This window comes from Somniosus microcephalus, chromosome 33 (genome assembly GCF_052327205.1).
Source record: "Somniosus microcephalus isolate GS21.2 chromosome 33, FLI_Smic_1.0, whole genome shotgun sequence".
Lineage (NCBI taxonomy): Eukaryota > Metazoa > Chordata > Chondrichthyes > Squaliformes > Somniosidae > Somniosus > Somniosus microcephalus.
This window is the reverse complement of record NC_141019.1, coordinates 18,648,925-18,668,269: the sequence shown is the minus strand read 5'-3', so window position 1 is coordinate 18,668,269 and position 19,345 is coordinate 18,648,925. Positions and strand designations below refer to the sequence as shown.

The following is a 19,345-nucleotide window of genomic DNA, read 5'->3' as shown; positions in this document are numbered from 1 at the left end:
AACACTCGCCACTCTCTCACAGCCCAGTGACAGCCCTCGCCACTCTCACAGCCCAATGACAACCCTCGCCACTCTCTCTCACAGCCCAGTGACAACCCTCGCCACTCTCTCACAGCCCAGTGACAACCCTCGCCACTCTCTCACAGCCCAGTAACAACCCTCGCCACTCTCTCACAACCCAGTGACAACCCTCGTCACTCTCTCTCACAGCCGAGTGACAACCCTCGCCACTCTCTCACAGCCCAGTTACAACCCTCGACACCCTCTCTCACAGCCCAGTGACAACCCTCGTCACTCTCTCTCTCAGTGCAGTGACAACCCTTGCCACTCTCTCTCACAATCCAGTGACAATCCTCGCCACTCCCTCACAGCCCAGTGACAACCCTCACCACTCTCTCTCACAGCCCAGTGACAACCCTTGCCACTCTCTCTCAGAGCCCAGTGACAACCCTCGCCACTCTCACAGCCCAGTGACAACCCTCGCCACTCCATCTCACAGCCCAGTGACAACACTCGCCACTCTCTCACAGCCCAGTGACAATCCTCGCCACTCTCTCACACAGCCCAGTGACAACCCTCGCCACTCTCTCTCACAGCCCAGTGACAACACTCATCACTGTCTCTCACAGCCCAGTGTCAAATCTCACCGCTCTCTCTCACAGCCCAGTGACAACCCTTGCCACTCTCTCTCACAGCCCAGTGACAACCCTCGCCACTCTCACAGCCCAGTGACAACCCTCGCCACTCTCTCTCACAGCCCAGTGACAATCCTCGTCACTCTCTCTCAGCCCAGTGACAATGCTCGTCACTCTCTCACAGCCCAGTGACAACCCTCGTCACTCTCTCACAGCCCAGTGACAACCCTCGCCACTCTCTCTCACAGCCCAGTGACAACCCTTGCCAGTCTCTCTCACAGCCCAGTGACAACCCTCGCCACTCTCTCTCACAGACCAGTGACAACCCTCGCCACTCTCTCACACAGCACAGTGACAACACTCGCCACTCTCACACTGCCCAGTGACTACCCTCGTCACTCTCACAGCCCAGTCACAACCCTCACCACTCTCTCACAGCCCAGTGACAACTCTCGCCACTCTCTCACACAGCCCAGTGGCAACACTCGCCACTCTCTCTCACAGCCCAGTGACAACACTCGTCACTGTCTCTCACAGCCCAGTGTCAAACCTCACCACTCTGTCCCACAGCCCAGTGACAAACCTCATCACTCTCTCTCACAGCCCAGTGACAACCCTTGCCACTCTCTCTCACAGACCAGTGACAACCCTCGCCACTCTCTCTCACAGCCCAGTGACAACCCTCGCCACTCTCTCACAGCTCAGTGACAACGCTCGCCACTCTCTCTCACAGCCCAGTGACAACCCTCGAAATTCTCTCACAGCCCAGTGACAACCCTCGCCACTCTCTCTCACAGCCCAGTGACAACCCTCGCCACTCTCTCTCACAGCCCAGTGACAACCCTCGCCACTCTCTCTCACAGCCCAGTGACAACGCACGCCACTCTCTCACAGCCCAGTGACAACCCTCGCCACTCTCTCTCACAGCCCAGTGACAATCCTCGCCACTCTCTCACAGCCTAGTGACAACCTTCGCCACTCTCTCTCACAGCCCAGTGACAACACGTGTCACTCTCTCACAGCCTAGTGACAACACTCGCCACTCTCTCACAGCCCAGTGACAACCCTCGCCACTCTCACAGCCCAATGACAACCCTCGCCACTCTCTCTCACAGCCCAGTGACAACCCTCGCCAGTCTCTCTCACAGCCCCGTGACAACCCTCGCCACTCTCTCTCACAGCCCAGTGACAACCCTCGCCACTCTCTCTCACAGCCCAGTGACAACTCTCGCCACTCTCTCTCACAGCCCAGTGACAGCCCTCGCCACTCTCTCTCACAGCCCAGTGACAACCCTCGCCACTCTCTCTCTCAGCCCAGTGACAACCCTCGCCACTCTCTCTCACAGCCCAGTGACAACCCTCGCCACTCTCTCACAGCCCAGTGACAACCCTCGCCACTCTCTCACAGCCCAGTGACAACCCTCGTCTCTCTCTCACAGCCCAGTGACAACCCTCGCCACTCTCTCACAGCCCAGTGACAACCCTCACCACTCTCTCACAGCCCAGTGACAACCCTCGCCACTCTCTCTCACAGCCCAGTGACAACCCTCGCCACTCTCTCTCACAGCCCAGTGACAACCCTCGCCACTCTCTCTCACAGCCCAGTGACAACCCTCGCCACTCTCTCTCACAGCCCAGTGACAAGCCTCGCCACTCTCTCACAGCCCAGTGACAACCCTCGCCACTCTCTCACAGCCCAGTGACAACCCTCGTCACTCTCTCACAGCCCAGTGACAACCCTCGCCACTCTCTCACAGCCCAGTGACAACCCTCGCCACTCTCTCACAGCCCAGTGACAACCCTCGTCACTCTCTCACAGCCCAGTGACAACCCTCGCCACTCTCTCTCAGCCCAGTGACAACCCTCGCCACTCTCTCTCACAGCCCAGTGATAACCCTCGCCACTCTCTCTCACAGCCCAGTGACAACCCTCGCCACTCTCTCTCACAGCCCAATGACAACCCTCGCCACTCTCTCTCACAGCCCAGTGACAACCCTCAATGCTCTCCCACATCTCTTAAATCTCTTGGGAGAGTCAACCCATGGCGTCCTTCTGTCTCCCGCAGTGGCTCCCCTCTTTGTCACTTGTTGATTACTAATGATTTCTCGTTGATGGGGTGAACAGATTATTCCACTATTACCCAATTTGTACCCTCTCTTACATCACCTGGATTCTGGAAGAGTTCTTAATGGTTCCCAATTCCTTTTTAAAACTGGAGCAAAAACTTAAAATCATTAAAGAAAGACACTAACCTGCCATTATTAATGAAGCGACACATTCCGCTTTTCCCTGCATAGCTGCCTTTATTAAAGCAGTAAATCCTCGTGTGTCCCTCATTTCAATGTCCATCCCACTGTAGTAATTCAGGAGGTAGTTTACAATAGTGACATGACCTAGGGAATGGAGCAAACATTTTTGATTGCAGTTATTAATAAGGACAGAGAAGTCAAGCGTAATAAACCATATCTAGTGTCCTAACTGATGTAAGTAGTGGTTCTCAAAATTTATCCCAAATGCCAATATCCAACCCAAGCAAGACTACAGGCTTAAGCTTAGATTCACAGATGCACGCAGAAGAGCATCAAGTTGGGTGCAGGTTGTAGGTGCTGTTCACCTTTCAGAGCCCAGCAATAATACAAGAAAGAGTTGGTTAGATAAAAATACAACGATGTTGCTTCCAAGGTCCCCATGTCTGACTTCGAGTCGTGGGTTCAAGTCCCACTCCAGAGACTTGAGCACAAAAAAAGCTGGGCTGACACTCCAGTGCAGTGCTGAGGGAGTGCTGCACTGTCGGAGGTGCCGTCTTTCAGATGAGATGTTAAACCGAGGCCCCCGTCTGCTCTCTCAGGTGGATGGAAAAGATCCCATGGCATTATTTCGAAGAAGAGCAGGGGAGTTCTCCCCAGTGCCCTGGGCCAATAGTTAATCTCCCAACCAACATCACTGAAACAGATGATCTGGTCGTTATCACATTGCTGTTTGTGGGAGCTTGCTGTGCGCAAATTGGCTGCCGCGTTTCCTACATTACAACAGTGACTCCACTTCAAAAAGTACTTCATTGTCTGTAAAGCGCTTTGAAATAGAGCCATGGAATAAGTTATCAAAGAAGGACATCGCAACAGATAAGCTAAATGAGTTCAAGAATTAGAGATACCTCTGGAGAGAAGGGATTGAGTGATATGGCTGTTTTCCTGCATGTTTGTTTTAAGTCGTGGCTGTTGGAAAATGGCTGAAAAGAGTCAGGGAGGAACAAAATGGAAGCAGGTCCAAATGTGGGTTAAATGGGCTGCAGTGTCACTGATGGACTGAGGACGGATGATGAGATGTATTATGTCCATGTATGATTGAGACACGGACAGCAGGAGTTGAACAAGACAAGTCTTTACTGAAAGGAGTCAATCGGGAAACTGAAACTACAGAGGCTTACTAGCGCCTTTTATACAGGGGTGGTCACTGCCGGTACTGCAGTCTGAGACCAGTTATTCTCTTGCTAGATACATTGGTTAAGTTTAAGCAATTATAAGTTCAGTCTTTGAGGAGGCTTCCTGATTCTGTCTGGAAAACGCCTCTTTGGGGTATCAGGTTCCTCTGGCAAGGTTGAGTCGGGATCAATGTCGTTGTTTGGTTCATCTGCTTCCAATATTACCGGTTCTGCGGTAGCTGCAATTGGAACGTCGATTTCATTACCAGGTGTATCAGATCGTGGTGTGGAGTTGACGTTTTCCAGTGATTCTAGAATCTGGTCAGCATGGCGTCTTACAATGCTCTCCCCAACGTCCATGGTATACATGAGAGGTCCTTGTCGTGTACAAATCGTTCCTGGCTGCCATTTCTCAGTGCGGTAGTCCCGGGCCAAAACTGGTTGACCTATCTTAAAACTCCTGGTCGGCCTTTCATTCATATTCTGAAACTGCCTGTTCTCCACATCTCTTTGGACGTTTGGCTTAACCAAATCCAAGCGGCATCGTAGTCTTCGATTGAAGAACATCATGGCTGGAGTTTGGTTGGTAACCGCATGTGTCGCATTCCGGTAGGCAAACAAGAAGTTGTCCACCTTGTGTTGTAGGGGTATATCTTCATTACACATTGCCTTGATAGCCTCCTTGAAAGTTTGGACAAACCTCTCAGCCAATCCATTAGTGGCTGGATGATATGGGGCAAATGTGTAGTGCTTAACACCATTGTTCTTTAAGAACCTCCGGAACTTTTCAGACACAAACTGTGGTCCATTGTCAGAGCAAATCTGTTCAAGCAGCCCATTCCTGGCAAATATGGTTCGTAAAACTGTGATAGTTTTTTCCGTGGTGGTTGAGGACATTTTTATTACCTCTGGCCACTTTGAATGTGCATCCACCGCAATTAAAAACATCGAGTCCATGAAGGGACCAGCAAAATCAATGTGCACCCTTTGCCATGGAGATGAGGGCCACTCCCATGGATGTAGAGGAGCTTGTGGTGGGGCGTTTTGGACCTTCTGGCATCCTGCACAGCTCTTGGTCATCTCTTCGATTTCTCTATCGATTCCCGGCCACCACACAAACGCTCTGGCTAAGTTCTTCATTTTTACCCCACCCAGATGACCCTCATGAAGCTCATGGAGCACTCTATCCGTCAACTTCGGTGGAATTACTACTCTGGATCCACACATCAAGGTTCTTCTGCACACTGACAGCTGTTCTCTTCTCGGCGAGAATGCTGGCAGCAGTGGTTCGCCATGTGCTGGCCATCCCTTCACCGTTAAATCATAGACCCGTGATAGTGTCGGGTCATTCCGTGTTTCCTTTTCTATGTTTGCATTCGTCACAGGGAGACATTCGACTATGGTCGAGTGGAATAACTCCATTGGATCCACTGCAAGGTCTTCTTCTTCCGCCGTCGGCAATGGTAGGCATGACAATCCATCAGCATTCCCATGCTGTTTAGTTCCTTTGTACTTGATGTCATATTGGTGTGCCCCTAGGAAAAGGGACCACCTCTGCAGCTGTTGCGCTGTCATTATCGGTATGCCCTTCTGAGGGTTGAAAATGGAGACAAGAGGTTGATGATCGGTTAGTAGAGTAAATTTTTGACCGTGCAGGTAGTGATTGAACTTCTTCACCCCCCACACAAGGCTGAGGGCGCCTCTGTCAATCTGGGCGTAGTTACGCTCGGCAGAAGTTAATGAGCGTGACGCAAAAGCTATCGGCCTCTCTAAACCATCAAGGAATTTATGTGGCAGTACCGCCCCAATGCCGTAGGGAGACGCATCACACGCCAGTCTGATCGGCAGTGCTGGGTTGTAGTGAGCCAATACTTCTCTTGAAGTGATTAAGTCCTTACTCTTCTGAAAGGCCCGCTTACAGTCATTGCTCCATTTCCATGCTACTCCCGTTCGTAGCAGGTCGTTCAGTGGGTGCAGGATTGTCGACAAATTCAGCAAAAACTTATGGTAGTAATTCACCAATCTGAGGAATGACCTCAGTTGCGACACATTTTCAGGCGCTGGGGCCTTAACAACCGCTTCAATTTTGTCAGGGGACTTATGTAACCCCTCTTCATCAATCACGTGGCCACAATACGATATCTGTTTCTTAAAAAACTCGCACTTGGGGCGGTTGGCTCGTAGCCCATGTTCCCGTAGTCTAGTGAGCACCTGTTCTAGGTTGTTAAGGTGTTCACTGTCATCTTCACCTGTCACAAGGATGTCGTCCAAGTAACACTGAGTCCCCGGAATCCCTTGCAGGACTTGTTCCATCGTTCTTTGCCATATCGCCGGAGCTGATGCGACTCCGAATACCAATCGATGATACTGCTAAAGACCTTTGTGAGTGTTTATCGTGAGATACTTCCTAGAGGATTCTTCAACCTCCATCTGCAAATATGCTTGTGCTAGGTCAATTTTTGTAAAACGCTTCCCTCCAGACAGTGAGGCGAAGATGTCTTCTATCCTTGGAAGAGGATATTGTACTGTGTGAAGGACTGGGTTCACCGTCACCTTGAAATCCTCACAGATGGGAACCTTCCTTGGCTCCTCAGACTTATTGCTTAACGTTTTCTTCATGACAGGAACGATGGGTGTCGCCCACTCGCTCCAGTCGACCTTAGACAACACACCCGCCTTCTCCAGATTCTCCAGCTCTGCCTCGACGGCTGGGCGAATTGCATATGGTACCGGTCTTGCTTTGAAAAACTTGGGAATTGCATTCTCTTCTATTTTTATCGAGGCGGTTACGCCTTTAAGAGTGCCCAGTTCTTGTTGAAATACCTCTTTGGCGTTAGCTAAGATTGTTGACAATCGTCCAGGAGTGACGTCTTCATCTTTTTTACCGTCCACCATCATTGCATGAATGGAGTGCCAGTCTAAGCTTATCTTCCTGACCCATTCACATCCCAATAACGGTGGTCCACCATTTTGCAGTATGTAGAGATACAATTTCCATATTTTCTTGCCGTTGTATTCGACAGGCACCCTTATTTTTCCTCTGGGGTATACTTTTTGCCCCGTATACGTCGTCAAGACGATGGATGTCTCTCTCAAGGTTATGTGTGAGAATAGCCGCTCGTAGTCTCGTCGATTCATGACGGTTAGCGCTGATCCTGTATCCAATTCCATTTTAACTTGGGACCCTGCTATCGTGAGGGTGACCCAAATGGTTCGGTGATCCTCTTTTGCGATTACATTGTGAAGTTTGAGACAGCTTAGTCTCTTGTTCCCGGATTCACTATCGCTCATCTGGTCTTCGGAACTACTGTCCGTCATCTTTTGTACTTTCTTGTACGGTTCCTTAGTAGCCTTTTTGTTGTCGCTGGTCTTCTTCCCAGACCTGCAAACTTGTGCAATGTGTCCCATCTTTCCGCATTGCCTGCATATTTTGTCCTTGGACCAGCAGTCCTTCTGGTCATGGTTAGTTCTGCCGCAGCGATAACATTTTGCAAATCCCCGTGTCATTTCGTGGGTGCCGTATTCCTGTGGCTTTTGTTGAATTTCCGCAGCTCCCCTGGCTGCTGCTTCATACGATACTGCCACGCTGAAAGCCTTATCTAGCGTCAGCTCTTTTTCTGAGAGTAACTTCTTCTGTGTTCCTTCACTCAGGAGTCCACAGACAAATTTGTCCTGTAGTGTATCTGCCAGTCCTGCTCCGAACTGGCAGTGCTTTGATAGCTTGCGTAGTTCCGTAAGGTACTCAGCATTGCTCTCATCTTTATGCTGAGTTCTCCTGTGGAATTTAAATATTTCGGCTATCAACAGCGGTGCAGGGTTTAGGTGTTCCTGTAGGACAGCAACATAAGAACATAAGAACATAAGAAATAGGAGCAGGAGTAGGCCAATCGGCCCCTCGAGCCTGCTCCGCCATTCAATAAGATCATGGCTGATCTGATCCTAACCGCTAATCCACTATCACAGAACCATCTCCTGAATCTAACAGAATTAGACACACGAAATAGGAGCAGGATCAGGCTACATGGCCCCTGGGCCCGCTCCGCTACCCACAGGGCCATGACCGATCCGAACCTAGACTCATGTCCAAATTCCTGCCCGCTCCCCGTAACCCTTAATTCCCTTTTCTTCTAGGAAACTGTCTATTTCTGTTTTAAATTTATGTAATGATGTAGCTTCTACAGCTTTTTGGGGCAGCATATTCCATGGACCTACCACCCTCTGAGTGAAGTAGTTCCTCCTCATCTCAGTTTTGAAAGAGCAGCCCCTTATTCTAAGACTATGCCCCCTAGTTCTAGTTTCACCCATCATCGGGAACATCTTCCCCGCATCCACCCGATCCGACCCCTTCACAATCTTATATGTTTCAATAAGATCGCCCCTCATTCTTCTGAACTCCAATGAGTAGAGTCCCAATCTACTCAACCTCTCCTCATATGTCCATCCCCTTATCCCCGGGATTAACCGAGTGAACCTTCTTTGTACTGACTCGAGAGCAAGTATGTCTTTTCTTAAGTATGGACACCAAAACTGTACGCAATTTCATTAAAACTCTTCGCCTTCAGTTTGGCTGGAGTAATCAGGTCCCGCAATAGGCCGTACGTTCTAGCGCCCATTAAGTTTAGCAATACCGATGCCTTTTTCTCATTGGCTATTTCGTTTGCCTCGCAATATACCTCGACTCTTCCCACATACGTGGTCCAGTCCTCTATTGTATTATCAAAGGCAGTGATACAGCCAGTCTTCGGCATCTTGAAAATCTAAAATGGCGCCTCCCGCGCTTTGCCTTCTTCCCCGATTTAACAAAATGGCACCTCCCGCGCTTTGCCTTCTTCCCCGCTGATTAAGATGGCGCCTCCCGCGCTTTTGCCTTCTTCCCCGCTGTTGTTAGCGCTGCTTTCCGCGGTTTCCGTTGCAACCTGCAGCTCCTCGTGGTTTCCTGCGCGTTTAATATTTCTTTTTTTTATTATTTTCCCATCGTGGAACAACCCTGTGGGACTCTTGCTTCCCTCTTCTCGGGTCTATACGCAGCCCGGCTTCGTAGCACCGGCCGCGCCCTGTGTGCTCCACCCTCTCTCTCTCTCCTCTTCCCGACAACGCTGCTCGGCCCCGTTGCAAGCAACCCGCTCGAGTTCGCGACCGCCGCAGCCCAGGAAGGATCAGTGTACTACCTGCCACCAGCCCGATTAGCTGAAGCACCGTCGACAGGAACCAGGCCCCGCTTTCGACAGCTTCTCCAGCAATCTTCAACTCCGCTAACACAGGGGCGGATGCCCACGGTCGACGCCCATTTCTACTGCTTCTTTCTTCCTTCTGGCCTCGACCTCTGCTCACTTCGCTTCAGGAATGGATCCCAGGAGGTGGTGCAGACTGTAGGTAAGTTCGTATCTGCTCGTCGCCAGTATTATGTCCGTGTATGATTGAGACACGGACAGCAGGAGTTGAACAAGACAAGTCTTTACTGAAAGGAGTCAATCGGGAAACTGAAACTACAGAGGCTTACTAGCGTCTTTTATACAGGGGTGGTCACTGCCGGTACTGCAGTCTGAGACCAGTTATTCTCTTAAAGGTACATACACAACAAGATGACCACGTGCAAAGAGCTTCAAGACATGAGCCAAGAGTTTCGGCTTTGGGTGCAATCGGCGACCCCGGGCGCAAATTGCGCTCAAAATTGCGCTCATTTTGCAAAGCGGATCTTTCGCTCCACTTTCCGCTCCCATGAGCCAGTCCAATCGGGCAGCATTTTGGAGTGTAATTAAAAAAGAATCTTTGCATTAAAAAATATTCCTTGATGTGCTGAAGCGTGGTAACTGGGCGCAGTTTTAGTAAAACAACTGAAAATGGGTTTATCACAAAAAATAAGCATTTTTAATCAGAGTGTCCAGTGCACCACCGTGGAGTAACCCCCTCATTTTAAATAACTGAAAATGACTTTAAAAAACTATACCGAACCATTTACTAGTTACATTGGTGTACACTAGTCAGCTTCTTAGTAAATTAAAAAAAATATTGAAATTTGCACAGAACAAAAAAGGCTTAATTTTAAGAGCCCCTTTCGAAGGCCCACAAACGGGCACAGTTAGCGGAAACTCGCCATGGTGATTCATTCGATCTGGGGGCGCGGCCAACTTTGTGGGCGGGGCCAGCTTCTCACACGACTTTTTTTTAAACCAGTGCAAAAGATCGCGGAAAGTCGATTTGCGCGGGACGTAATTTGCGCCTCAAATTCCTCGATCTTTGGCGCTGGTTTGGCCGATTGCGGGCGAATTGCACTCGAAATACCACCGCAACCGAGCAGAAACTCCAGGCCATGATTACCTGTTCTCCAAAAGATTGGGGTAATATCCATCTTTTGGACTTACTGCCTTGTTGCTATGTGTAGCTAGTTATACTTTAATCGTTAACATTGTTGAGATACCGCGGCAAACGTGGGAGTCGAGACCAGAGTTGGTGAAACACAACTGCTTTAATCTACATCATGGCAAAGGGAGAGCTTGAAAAGCCCGTGCAACCACTTAAATACTCCCCAGACAGGAAGTGCTCCCGGCAGCCTGTCCCTGCGGGAAACAAGTTGCCGGAGGAAAGGGCCCCCGGCTGGGGGCGTCTGCTGCCGGCAGTGCACCTGCGTAAACTGTCCGTGCCGCCGTGAGCGGATTATGTCCAGTGGTGGCGTGTCGCCACAGAGCTCCCCCCAGAATCCGCTTAGGAGGAGTGGACGAGTCGTGACGGTGGTCTAATGGTTCTGCCGGAGCGGCTCTGAGTGGTCGCCGGTCTAGTTGGTGGGGCCGGGCGGTTCGCCACCGGCTGTGCTGGCTTGCTGGCGGGACGACCTCTAGTTGGAGGTCGGGCCACGGGGACCTGTTCCCCTGGTTCTGTGTGTGCTGGTTTGAGCCGGTCGATGGAGACTGTTTCGACCCTGTCGCCGAGTCGCAGCTTGAAGACCTTGTCCCCGGTTTGTAGTACCTTGTACGGCCCGTCGTACGGGGGTCGCAGGGGCCCGCGGTGCGCGTCGTGTCGCACGAAGACGAAGCGTGCCTGCTGTAAGTTTGGCGGGACGTGATGTGCGAGTTCGCCGTGTCGGTTGACCGGAAGTGGGGCGAACTGTTGAGCGGAAGAGAAAGAGTTGAGCCGCTGCTGTTCGGCCGACCAAGGCATGGTAGCCTCCGGGAGGAATTCGCCTGGTACGCGCAGCGGTTGTCCGTAGACTAACTCCGCTGCTGAGGACTGGAGGTCTTCCTTGACCGTGGTGCGTAGGCCTAGTAGCACCCACGGTAGGCGGTCAGTCCAGGTACTGTCCTGCAGGCCGGCGTGGAGTGAGGCCTTGAGTGACCTGTGGAAGCGTTCACACAGCCCATTGGCCTGCGGGTGGTACGCCGTGGTTCGGTGGAGCGTCATCCCGAGGTTGCGTGCTGTGGCCGTCCAGAGTTCGGAGGTGAACTGGGCGCCTCTGTCGGAGGTTATGTCGGCTGGTACGCCGAACCTCGCAACCCAGGTGTTAACGAACGCCCTGGCGATGTCGGCTGTGGTGGTGGAGGTCAGCGGCACTGCCTCAGGCCAGCTTGTGTAGCGGTCGACCATCGTGAGGAGATAAGTTTGGCCTTGCGATGGCGGCAGAGGACCGACGATGTCGACGTGTATGTGGTCGAAGCGGCGGCTGGGTACCTCGAAGTCTCCCAGGGGTGCTTTTGTGTGCAGCTGTACCTTAGCCCGTTGGCAGGCGAGGCAGGAGGTGGCCCAAGTCCGAATATCTTTGCTGAGGCCGCGCCAGACGAAGCGCTGGGAGAGGAGTTTGACGGATGCGCGGGAACCCGGATGGGAGAGCCCGTGGAGCGCGTCGAAGATGCGGCGGCGCCAGGTTGCAGGGACGACCGGCCTGGGTTGGCCGAGTGAGACGTCGCAAGTGACTGCCGTGGCTTCAGGCCCGTGCGCGACTTTGGCTAGGTGTAGCCCTGGCAGGCTGGTAGCCGCCGAGAGGAGGTCTGGGTCCGTGAGCTGGGCCGCTGCTAGTTGTGCGTAGTCGACCGCTAGGTGATTCGCGCAGATGGCGGGACGGGAAAGGCAGTCGGCGACAACGTTGTCTCTACCGGAGACGTGCTGGATGTCCGTAGTAAACTCGGACACGGCCGCGAGCTGGCGTTGCTGCCTAGTGGACCAGGGTTCAGTGTGCTTGGCCATCGCGTATGTGAGCGGCTTGTGGTCCACGTACGCTGTGAAGGGGCGGCCCTCCAGGAGGAACCTGAAATGGCGGACCGACAGTTGGAGCGCGAGGAGCTCGCGGTCGAAAGTAGAGTATTTGACCTCCGGGAGGCGCAGTTGGCGGCTGTAGAAGGCAAGTGGCTGCCACGCGCCATTGACCCACTGCTCGAACACGGCTCCGACCGCGTGGTCGGAGGCGTCGGTGGTGAGCGCGACCCGGGCATCGGCCCTCGGATGCGCGAGCAGGGTGGCGTCGGCGAGCGCGTTTTTGGTGGCGTCGAAGGCGGCTGACGTGTCAGTGGTCCAGGCTACGGCCATCTTGCCGGATTTACCTCAGAGGGAGTCGTATAGGGGCTTCATGAGGGCTGCGGCTCTGGGGATGAACCTGTTGTAGAAGTTCACCATCCCGAGGAACTCCTGGAGGCCCTTGATGGTTTTGGGGCGGGGGAATTGCTGGACGGCCTGCACCTTGTTGGGCAGGGGGACGGCCCCGGCAGGGGTGATGTGGTGACCGAGAAAATTGATCTCGGCTAAGCCGAATTGGCACTTCGCCTGGCTGAGAATGAGCCCGTGTTGGGCTAGGCACCCGAACAGGATGCGAATGTGTTCGAGGTGTTCCTGTTGGGAGGAGCTGGCCACGAGAATGTCGTCTAGATAGACGAATAGGAAGTTCAGGTCCCGGAGGACTGAGTCCATAAGGCGCTGGAAAGCCTGGGCTGCATTCTTGAGGCCGAAGGGCATCCTCAGGAACTCGAACAGGCCAAATGGGGTGATGACGGCCGTTTTGGGGATGTCCGCGGGGTGTACGGGGACTTGGTGGTAACCGCGCACCAGGTCGACCTTGGAAAAGACGGTTCGCCCGGCCAGTCGGGCCGAGAAGTCCTGGATGTGCGGCACCGGGTATCGGTCGGGGGTGGTGGCGTCGTTGAGGCGGCGGTAGTCCCCGCAGGGGCGCCAGCCTCCGCCGGGCTTGTGGGCGATGTGGAGGGGCGAGGCCCAAGGGCTGCTGGAGCGGCGGATGATGCCGAGTTGCTCCATGGTGGTGAACTCGGCCCGCGCGATTTCCAGCTTGGCCGGGTTGAGTCTGCGGGCGTGGGCAGAAACCGGGGGGCCGGTGGTGGGGATATAGTGCTCCACACCGTGTTTGGCGGCTTTGGCCGAAAAGGTCGGGTTAGTGAGGGCGGGAAACTTGGCTAGAAGTGCCGAGTAGTCGTCCGTGGCTCTGGCGAGGCAGTAGGTCGTCAGGCCGGCCGAACGGGCCGGGGTGAATGCGCCAGGGATGGGGGCCATAGTGTTGATGTCGACGAGGCGGTGCCTCAGAATGTCGACAAGGAGGCCGTGGGTGCGTAGGAAGTCGGCGCCGATGAGTGGGCAGAGGACCCTGGCTGTGAGGAACTCCCAGCGGTAGCGGCGGCCTGCGAGGTCGAGCGTGACCAGGCGGATGCCGTATGTGCGGATGTCAGTGCCATTGGCTGTGGCCAGCGTGATACCCCGTGCGCCGCGTTGGATTTCGAGGGCGGAGGCGGGGGTGATGCTGTGCTGGGCCCCTGTGTCGCACAGAAATCGACGGTTGGTGCTGTCGTCGGTGACGTACAGTAGAGGCCCCTTTTGCCCCGCGGCCATCGTGGGGGCCGGTGCGGGGGGGGGTTTGAAAGTGCACGGTGGCATGCAGCGTTGGGCCCTAGTGCCAAAACGGGTGTGGTAGTAGCAGTGACCCGAAGTGGTAGGGCGGTCGGGCCTAGTGTGCCGGGGAGACCGCGTGGTCGTTGCCGTGAGGTCGGGCGCGACATCGCGGGCGGTCTGCGCAGAGAGCAGCCGGTCGGCCTTTTCGGCTATCTCATTCAGGTCCGTGGAGCCAGACTCCACAATGAGTGGGCGGATGCTGGCGGGGAGCTGCCGAATGAAAAGCGTGCGAAAGAGGGCGCCGGGGTTTTTGTCGTCCGAGAGGGACAGCATGTGGGAAAGCAGGTCCGACGGCGAAGCGTCACCAAGGCCGGGGAGGTCGAGGAGTTGGCAGTTGCGCTGGTAAGAGGACGCTTGAAATTTTTTAAGGAGCGCGGCCTTCAGATGTTTGTACTTGCCTTCCACTGGTGGATCCTGCAGCGCTGCCCAAACCTTGGGAACTGTGGCGTAGGTGAGAGGGGCGACGAGGTAGTCGTACTTCGTGGCGTCGACTGTAATGTTTTTCAGCCGGAATCTGGACTCGGCTTGAACGAACCGGGCCTCGGCCAGGTTCTCCCAAAAGTCCGGTAGTTTAACCGTGACTGCGTTTGTATCCACCATGCTAGCTTAGGATTCGTCCTGAGCGTCGGGGTCACCAGTGTTGAGATACCGCGGCAAACGTGGGAGTCGAGACCAGAGTTGGTGAAACACAACTGCTTTAATCTACATCATGGCAAAGGGAGAGCTTGAAAAGCCCGTGCAACCACTTAAATACTCCCCAGACAGGAAGTGCTCCCGGCAGCCTGTCCCTGCGGGAAACAAGTTGCCGGAGGAAAGGGCCCCCGGCTGGGGGCGTCTGCTGCCGGCAGTGCGCCTGCGTAAACTGTCTGTGCCGCCGTGAGCGGATTATGTTCAGTGGTGGCGTGTCGCCACAACATGTTAGTTGTCTTGTTGATCTGCTCTACAGCAGGTAAGCAGAGCTGACCTCTGAATGATCTTTCCCTATTCCTAAAAATTCAACCACAGGTCCTATAAATTGTAGGTGATCACGAAGACTCTGATCTAAAGGGTTAAAGAAACTCCGGTTGTCAGAGCATTTCAAACTGTAATTTGAAACTTTAAGATGGTTCTTTGATGTTGGCACAGTGCACTGGCACTCCAATCTGTGCCATACACTGCCAGGTGAGTGGAACAGAACTCTCCACATGGTGACTTACCAAACGTTAGTCATTATTGGGTGAAAGTGCTCAACAGGGGGCACTGCCACACAGAAAGGAGTGCTGAAGGGCAACTCACCCTAGGGCACACTCATGCACCTCTTTGGGGCCAGTTCAAGATTGGCATTGGCAGAGACATGGGAACAGCCATTTTTGGCCAGGTTATAGCGCGCATCATCAGGAGAAGCAGGAAGAACAGCAAGGGAAAGGGTAGTAAATGTAGAAATACTTCAATCCAACCCCACCCCAGCCCTTCCAAAACATGTTGTTGGAGGTAACAACAGAAAATGCTGGAAATACTCAGCAGGCCAGGCAACATCCGTGGAGAGAGAAACAGAGTTAACGTTTCAGGTCGAAACCCTTTCGTCAGAACTGGAAAAAAACAGGAAAGTGGATAGATTTTAAAGCGAGTAGGGGCTGGGAAAAGGGGGAGGGGATGAAAGGACAAAAGGGAAGGTCAGTGATAGGATAGAAAGCAGAGAGATTGAGAGACATTGAGAGATATTCAAGGAACAAAGGATGGCTCTGGAAAACACACCCCTGCAAGGCCTTAAAGATGCATCCAAGGAGGACTTTGTCATCAGGCTTTACAGTAATTACAAAGTAATAATGCCTTTGAAACATTTTACAGTAAACAGATTGGTTCCTGAAATGAAGTTCCAGCTGGGAAACTAAATGCAAATTCATTTGTTTAAAGTGTGATCTAATTGATTTGAAGGCTGACTAATACTGCTGGAGGCCAGGCTAGCCTCATGCTCAGAAGATGCCAAGAGAAGACGCCAACCATCAGTAAGGATAATGGTTGGAACTCCAGGTCCATTTATACTGCAACTGAGTACTACCAAGGACCTTTACCTCTGGACACACACCTGGGACTAGATGGATACTAGATGGCTGTTAACAGTAATGAGTTTGGCAGTCTCCTCCCAGTTTCCAATGGGTTAATAGTTCAACATCATCAATTGATGAAAACTGAGGCAGTAGAGAGGACAGGCCAGACTGTAGGATGCTTCATGACTTGTGCAAAAGGGATTTCTTCTCAAGGTCACCGATAGGTAAACTAGACATGGTCAGCGTAAACCTGAGGGCAAGTTGCTTGGCTGAGGGTGAACTGAGATATCATCAACAATTTGCATTTATATAGCACCTTTAACGTAGTAAAACATCCCAAGGTGCTTCACAGGAGCGTTATCAAACACTGAGCCACATAAGGAGATATTAGGACAGGTGACGAAAAGCTTGGTCAAAACGGTAGGTTTTAAGGAGCGTCTTAAAGGAGAAGAGAGAGGTGGAGAGGTGGAGAGGTTTATAAGAACATAATTGTAATGTATATACCTTTAAGAGGGGAACTATCTTTTACAGCTCATGTATACTGTAGTACCGGCAGCGACCACACCTGTATATAACACTGAGTAGTAATCTGTACAGATCAGTTGCAGTGTGAGCCACGTTGAGTAAACACCTGTTGTACCGTTCTCCGCAGTCTGTGTCTTATTATACACGGACGTAACAATAAGAACATAAGAAATAGGAGCAGGAATAGGCCACTTGGCCCCTCGAACCTGCTCCGCCATTCAATAAGATCATGGCTGATCTTGGGCTCAAAGCCACTTCTCTGCCCGCTCCCCATAACCCTTCATTCCCTTATCTTGCAAAAATCTGTCTATCTCCACCTTAAATGTATTTAATGACCCAGCCTCCACGGCTCTCTGGGGCAGAGAATTCCACAGATTTACGACCCTCAGAGAGAAGAAATTCCTCCTCATCTCAGTTCTAAAAGGGCGACCCTTTATTCTGAGACTGTGCCCCCGAGTTCTAGATTCCCCCACGAGAGGAAACATCCTCTCTGCATCTACCTTGTCGAGCCCCCTCAGTATCTTATATGTTTCAATAAGATCACCTCTCATTCTTCTAAATTCCAATGAGTATAGGCCCAACCTGCTCAACCTTTCTTCATAAGTCAACCCCCTCATCTCAGGAATCAACCGTGTGAATCGTCTCTGAACTGCCTCCAATGCAAGTTTAGGGAGGGAATTCCAGAGCTTAGGGCCCAGGCTGAAGGCATGGCCACCAATGGTGGAGCAATTAAAATTGGGAATGCTCAAGAGTCCAGAAGTGGAGGAGCGCAGATATCTCAGAGGGTTGTAGGGCTGGAGAAGGTTGGGGCGAGGCCACGGAGGGATTTGAAAACAAGAATGAGAATTTTAAAATCGAGGCAGGGAGAAAATAGTGTGAAGAAGCATAGCCAGAAGAGTAAGACCTGCATGGGCTTAGCTACAAATGACTTTGGACAGTGACAGTTGATTATTTGTGCGATGTCACTTCTGTGGGCCGTTTTATACATTAAAGGCTATACATAAATGCAAGCAGTTGTTGTTGGTGCGATGCAATAAATTCCAGACGGAAAAAAGCAAACCGTAATTTGGGGTCTTGAGTTTCTCAAAGTTGCAACACCACAAATGAGATGAGTCATCATATCGAGCCACAAGTGAAGTTTGCCCACAATCTTTCGTCACTGTATTGAATGAACTGACCCACTCCCTGCGGGAGAATCCAAAGATTCTGTTGCTCATTGCGGCCCACAGGGCTTCACAAAGACTTTGGCGAGTGGAAGGGAGGATCAACGTTCAAGGTTCTGGCCTGTCGTTGCCCAACCTACCATTCTCCACCGAGGCTGCCTGGTCTGCTGAGCGCTTCCCGCGTTTTTTTCTGTTTTTATTTCAGATTTCCAGTGTTTTTGTTTCACCCACGACTGATTTGTTGAGATAGTTGCGCGACGACCAGTGAAACTTGATGCAGAATGTTTCGCCTAAAGCGATTCTGTAATTAAATTAGCAGGTGGCATCTCCATGGTGACTGATTTGCCTCTCCTGGCACGTACTGTAAATAGACAGTAACTGGCAGGGGGCCGGCTGATGAGTGAGCAGAGAAGTCAATGGGAAATGAAAAATGGTGTTTCATTGGTTTACCCCAAAAGCCAGAAAACCAAATTATAGTCAAGATTATTCACCTCTGATCAGATATGCTTTACAGCTGAGATTCCCATGGTCTCAGAGGGCTCGAATGTTTTGTAGTTTTTTTTTCACCCATCCTTTTCACCCATGAAACCTGTTTCAATTCAACAGAGGCCGAAAGGGAAGGCAAAGTTCTCTCTCGTAGCTGACCATTAAAATCCCAAGGGCCATTGCTTTGTAGAAGCGTCAGTCTTGTTCCCAGTGGAAATGGGCCCACAGTACAAGCACTTCCTCACTATGGCCACAAAACAAATCTCACTCATCTCCATGTCTCCCCACCCACCAACAACCCATTAGACACTCACCTGCCTGAGCTGCTATCATCAGGGCTGTGTTTCCATCCCTGTCCTGCTGATTGATGTCCAGCCCAAGGCATTTATCCAGTATCTCCACTACACCCACAAACCCCATGTAGCAGCCAATCATGAGTCCATTCTATTGGCAAATAAGAAGCAAGTTCAATATTCCGAGGTACATTATAGTCAGTAAAACAGTAACCTCCATTATCAACTTTCCAGATTATCAGTCAAAATAATCACAGGAGAAAGCCATGCATAAGATGTTGGCCCAGAATTTTGCTGGAGTTTTGCGCCATGTCCCGTTTGTTAGATTTTTTCCCCCCTCACCCTTCAGCTCGAGAAATGTTTGCGCTACAACTTGCCGGGAGCGCGAGCTGATAACGGTGCGCGAGGTCAACGGGGCATCTGGGACCTTGGTGAACGACGGGACCAACAGTCTCTCTCCTTAGCCAATGAGATTGAAGGATTGGGAAAGAAACAGAGGAATGACGGAGAAGGAAATAGAGTGAATTAGAGTCAAATCAGGTACAGAAAGAGAGGGAAAGAAAGATTGGATTAAGAGAGAGAGAAAAAAAGAGACAGAAAAGCAAAGTTTGAATTTTTTTTAATTAAAAGTTTGAATTATAAATTTTAAAAATCTTTAACAACAATTTACTACCTGCAGGAATGAGAATCCACAGTTTCAATTGTTCCCTTTCTTAGCTGGTGAGGTTGAGTAGCATTGCAGGGCCATAAGTCACCCCATTAATAGGGTCCTTACGCTGTTAAGTACCAGCCAGGGTCCTTACGCTGTTAAGTACCAGCCCAAACTTGTTGCAGCAAGCTTAATTGGCAATTAACACGCAAATGCAGCAATTTCTTGAAGCACACGGGGAGGTTGAGGGCGAGCTCCCGTTTGCAC

At 51.6% G+C, this 19,345-nt stretch overlaps 1 protein-coding gene across 2 annotated transcripts in view; it reads right to left on the bottom strand.

Moving 5' to 3' along the window:
* LOC147096984 (photoreceptor ankyrin repeat protein-like) overlaps positions 1-19,345 on the bottom strand; it is a 385,735-nt gene that overhangs the window by 352,581 nt on the left and 13,809 nt on the right. For both annotated transcript variants that reach the window (XM_085972690.1, XM_085972689.1), the window contains exons 3-4: positions 18,451-18,580; positions 2,888-3,028 (exon numbers count right to left, since the gene is read on the bottom strand). In XM_085972690.1, the coding sequence (XP_085828816.1) occupies positions 2,888-3,028; positions 18,451-18,580 (271 nt within the window). The remainder of the gene's footprint in view (positions 1-2,887; positions 3,029-18,450; positions 18,581-19,345) is intronic.